Genomic DNA, 4,054 nt, shown 5'->3' with positions numbered 1-4,054 from the left:
CCCCCCCCAAGCAATTCTGACACCAGCTGGGTGTCCTTCCTACAATTTAATTCAATTTGATACTATGTACCTAGAGTGCTAAATGAATGCACTCTGCTAAAGCGCTATATTTATACCATCTTTCACTAATTAATTAATTCCGTTAAAAAGTACTTATTGAGGATCTAATCTGGGCCAGGGACTGTTAATTTAAGAGAGCGGATTTTGACCGCCGGTGGGCTGAACGGTGGGCCGGAGCTTCTGGATTCCCCGCCCATGACAAGCGAGGCCCAATCGGGTCCTTGGAAAGGACGGAGTCCCGCCCTCTTAGCTCCCTCTTGCCGGAAAGCGGTGTTGCGGCAGAAGCGTGTGTTTCCGGTTGAGCTGGAGGCTCCGCTATCCGCGAAGGTGTAGGTTCGGCTGCTCGCCATCCTTCCGCGGGAAGATGTTCTACCACGTGAGCAGGGCACGGGGTGGCGGCGAGGGCAGGGTTGAGAGAGGAGCGAAGTGTGGCGCTGGGAAGAGTGGCCGCTTCTTGCCGCATCTTCCTGCTGTGCCTTGCCTGGTCTCCATGACACTTTCTCCGCAGATCTCCCTGGAGCACGAGATCCTGCTGCACCCACGCTACTTCGGCCCCAACCTGCTCAACACGGTGAAACAGAAGCTCTTTACGGAGGTAGAGGGGACCTGCACCGGCAAGTGAGTGCCGTGCCCTCTATGCCACCTGATCGATGTGCACAAGGCGCCCTGTGCTTGCAACCCCTCCCCAACTCCTACACCTCAACTCCTACTCTCCTGCCACTTACACTGGGGAACCCTGTCACACACTCCTAGGCGCCCCAGGCAGTCTGTTGCTTCCTGATTTGGGTTCCCATGGAGCCCTCTGCAAATACCTCAAGACTTACTTCCCTCAGCTGAGATTGGTCATTCATTTACTCCGCAAACATTTCTAAAGCTTCTGCTGTGTGCCAGGCCCTGTGTTGGGCCTTGGGAACAATGGTGAACAAGATGGAATGAGGCCAGCCCTCATGGAGACCACAGTCTAATCATCGTTCCTGTGTCTGCTCTCTATGATTCTGCTGGCTTTCTGTATCTTCATGCCCAAGGACTTGGCGTGACACTTCTCTGGGCTATGCACAGAGGCTGCTCACAGGATGATGTAAATGAGCTGGGATGAGCCCAGGGCTACAGAGTACTTGGGCCTCCATCATCAGAATAACCTGGGGTATTTCTTGAACATGAATGTACCTGAGCCTCATCCCATCCCTGAAGAATCGAGACTCTGGGACAGGCCTGGGAATCTGCATTTTAATAAGTTCTTCCCAGGTGATTCGAGGCATCCCAAATACTGAGGTCTCTTAGCTCAAGCACTGCAGCCTTCTTGGACGTGTACTGTGAAATTATGAGAGCAGTGTTTGGCGTTACATATACTGATCAGTGTCCTGTCTTTTTTCTTGGTCATTAGGCTCTCTATGGGCAGAGGTGCCATCTGCTTCGCCTTCGTACTGCCCCCTGACCCCCAAGTTCACTGAGTCTTGCTGCAGATGGTTTTAGAAGCTCTTCCACATACAGTACCTTTCTTTCTCATCCTCCTCACAGGTATGGCTTTGTAATTGCTGTCACCACCATCGACAATATTGGTGCTGGTGTGATCCAGCCAGGCCGAGGTTTTGTCCTTTATCCAGTGAAGTACAAGGCCATTGTTTTCCGGCCCTTTAAAGGGGAAGTCGTGGATGCTGTTGTCACTCAGGTCAACAAGGTAAGACAATAGATAGGTGAGGAAGGGGGATGGTCTCTGAGAAGATGTGGAATGGGTACCAACTCCACTTGCTAAGTCTGTGTCCTTGGCTAAGTCATTTTTTTGTGCTTCGGTTCCCTCACCTGTCAAAAGGTATCGTGATTTTGCCCTGCCTCCCTCAGGGCATGTAAATCAATATTAATAGTCATAACAATAGTAGCCTCTATTGATTGAGTAGTTATTGTGGGTCAGGTCATGTATAAAGCCTTACAGTGACTCGGGGAGGTGGGTGCTTTTATCCCTTTTTGTAGAAACTTAAACTTGGAGAAGTTAAGTCTAATTGCCAAGGTCATGTGACCAACAAGTGTTCAAATGCTGGGCGGACAGGATTGGACAGGAGTCTCAGGTCTCAGCTCTTTACTATGACACCATATTTGCTTAAAATGAAACTTGAAAAAAGAGAAATGAAAACAAATGCTACAATTCAGAGTGGTTTCAAACATGGAGAATATTATTGTAAATCAGATAAAGATGGGAAGCTTAGAAGACTTTGGGCGACAAAACAAATAGCAAGGATCACTCATTTTCCTTCTAGGTTGGACTCTTCACAGAAATTGGACCTATGTCCTGCTTCATCTCTCGACATGTAAGTCTGGGCATGCTGGGTGGGGCTAAGGAGAGACACTCATTCATGACCATCTACTGTAGCATCCATTTAAAGTGCTGACCCAGTGTCACTTTCCTTTCAAGTCCATCCCATCAGAGATGGAGTTTGATCCTAACTCCAACCCACCATGTTACAAGACAGTGGATGAGGTGAGTGGGTAGGAAGAAGTTAGTGAGAGGGAGGAGGGAATCAGGCGTGTTGAGGAGAGTATTGGCTGGTGGGTGTCTGAGTATACTGTTCCATCCCCCAGGACATTGTGATTCAGCAGGACGATGAGATCCGCTTGAAGATTGTGGGGACCCGTGTGGATAAAAATGACATCGTGAGTCTCTTGCTTGCCTCGCTGACTGTACCAGACAGAAGCAGGAGCTGTTCATTTCTTACCGCCCAGAGTTCCTGGGTGTTCTGTGCTCTTCTTCTGCCATGAAGAGGGGATGGGTGGGCAGAAGGCCTGGGCCGGGGCTTAGAGGATAGCTCTGTGCTAGCTTAGGCTTCATTTCCTTTTTACCTTTCCTCCTACAGTTTGCTATCGGCTCCCTGATGGATGATTACTTAGGTGAGTGCCTGATCATACATGCCGGGGTTGTTGCCTGGAGTAGGGGTGTGTGGGGGCAGTGGAGTGAAGTGGAGATGGGATTTAACGCCTGAGTCACAGATGAAGGAAACCCTCATTCTGTCTGCTTGGAAGATCCAGGACATACGTCCCTTGGGATGGGCAGTGCACGGTTATAGCTGCCCCACGCTCTTGAGTTTAACTGATGCGCTTTTTCTGTTCTCCCAGGCCTTGTGAGCTGAACATCAGGGCCTCCCTACCTTGTATGGTCCTCATCTAGGAGGTGTGATTGTCACACTTCCCATTTTGTCTGGAGGCCCAGTCTGACTGCTGTGGGGGAGGCAAGGAAGGTTCCTTGTCCCAGAAGACATCTGGCTTTTCTTGTGGTTTAGCAGCCACTCCCAGATTTTGACTGTGTGTTCTAACCATAAAAGACCCTTGGTTCTCATGGAAGTGTTATCTCTTTTCTTTGATAAGAACAACTCTTTTTTATTTTATTATTTTATTTTTTTAAAGATTTTTAATTGGGGAATTGGGGGGATGGGAACAGTGCTGGGGAATTGGGGGAAGGGGAACAGACAAGTTGCTGTCCTTTTGTTCTTCAGTCTAGTTGTGGAGGACGTTGCTTCACTGGCCCAAGTTGGCACCATCATTGCGTTCTTCCCGGGCGAGGCAGATCAGTCGCCGGCTTCTGGACGGCCGCTCACTGCGGCTACTGGCCGCTCACGCTGGCTGCTGGCTACACACGGTAGCCCATGGCAACCCACTGCAGCAGGGGCTGCAGCCTACGCCTTCGCCTTCGCTGGCGACTCACGGCAGCCCAGCTCCAGGTTGAGCTGTTGTTCAGCATCTTAGCTGTAGAGGGCAGTGTCACTGGCCCTCATATGTGGGATCCGAACCGGGGCCCTCTGGCGTCCCAAGCCAGTTCTTCACCATCGCGCCACTCGGCCGGCCCAGAACAACTCTTTTTTAAAAGGCTGGGGTGCAGTTGCTCGCTACCCCTTCTTTTTTTTTGGCCTGATGCTTCAACGGGCCTCAGCCACCCAGGGGATCTGACTAACCCTTTTGCCAAGGTCTAAATTTGACTTCATTTAAGAGAAGGCATTAATGTTGGGTC

General features: G+C 50.3%; 1 protein-coding gene across 1 annotated transcript; it reads left to right on the top strand.

Moving 5' to 3' along the window:
- The first annotated feature begins 327 nt into the window (after positions 1 to 327).
- Positions 328 to 3,385, top strand: POLR2G (RNA polymerase II subunit G). The gene is made up of 8 exons (XM_019645196.1): positions 328 to 436; positions 569 to 678; positions 1,579 to 1,738; positions 2,313 to 2,363; positions 2,468 to 2,533; positions 2,635 to 2,706; positions 2,907 to 2,940; positions 3,166 to 3,385. The coding sequence occupies exons 1-8, from the start codon at positions 425 to 427 to the stop codon at positions 3,177 to 3,179; spliced, it is 519 nt and encodes a 172-aa protein (XP_019500741.1). The 5' UTR covers positions 328 to 424; the 3' UTR covers positions 3,180 to 3,385.
- The last annotated feature ends 669 nt before the right edge of the window (positions 3,386 to 4,054 follow it).

Source organism: Hipposideros armiger, unplaced genomic scaffold, assembly GCF_001890085.2.
Source record: "Hipposideros armiger isolate ML-2016 unplaced genomic scaffold, ASM189008v1 scaffold_93, whole genome shotgun sequence".
NCBI classification, from domain to species: Eukaryota; Metazoa; Chordata; class Mammalia; order Chiroptera; family Hipposideridae; genus Hipposideros; species Hipposideros armiger.
The sequence above is the reverse complement of the archived record's forward strand: the minus strand, read 5'-3'. Positions and strand labels throughout refer to the sequence as shown.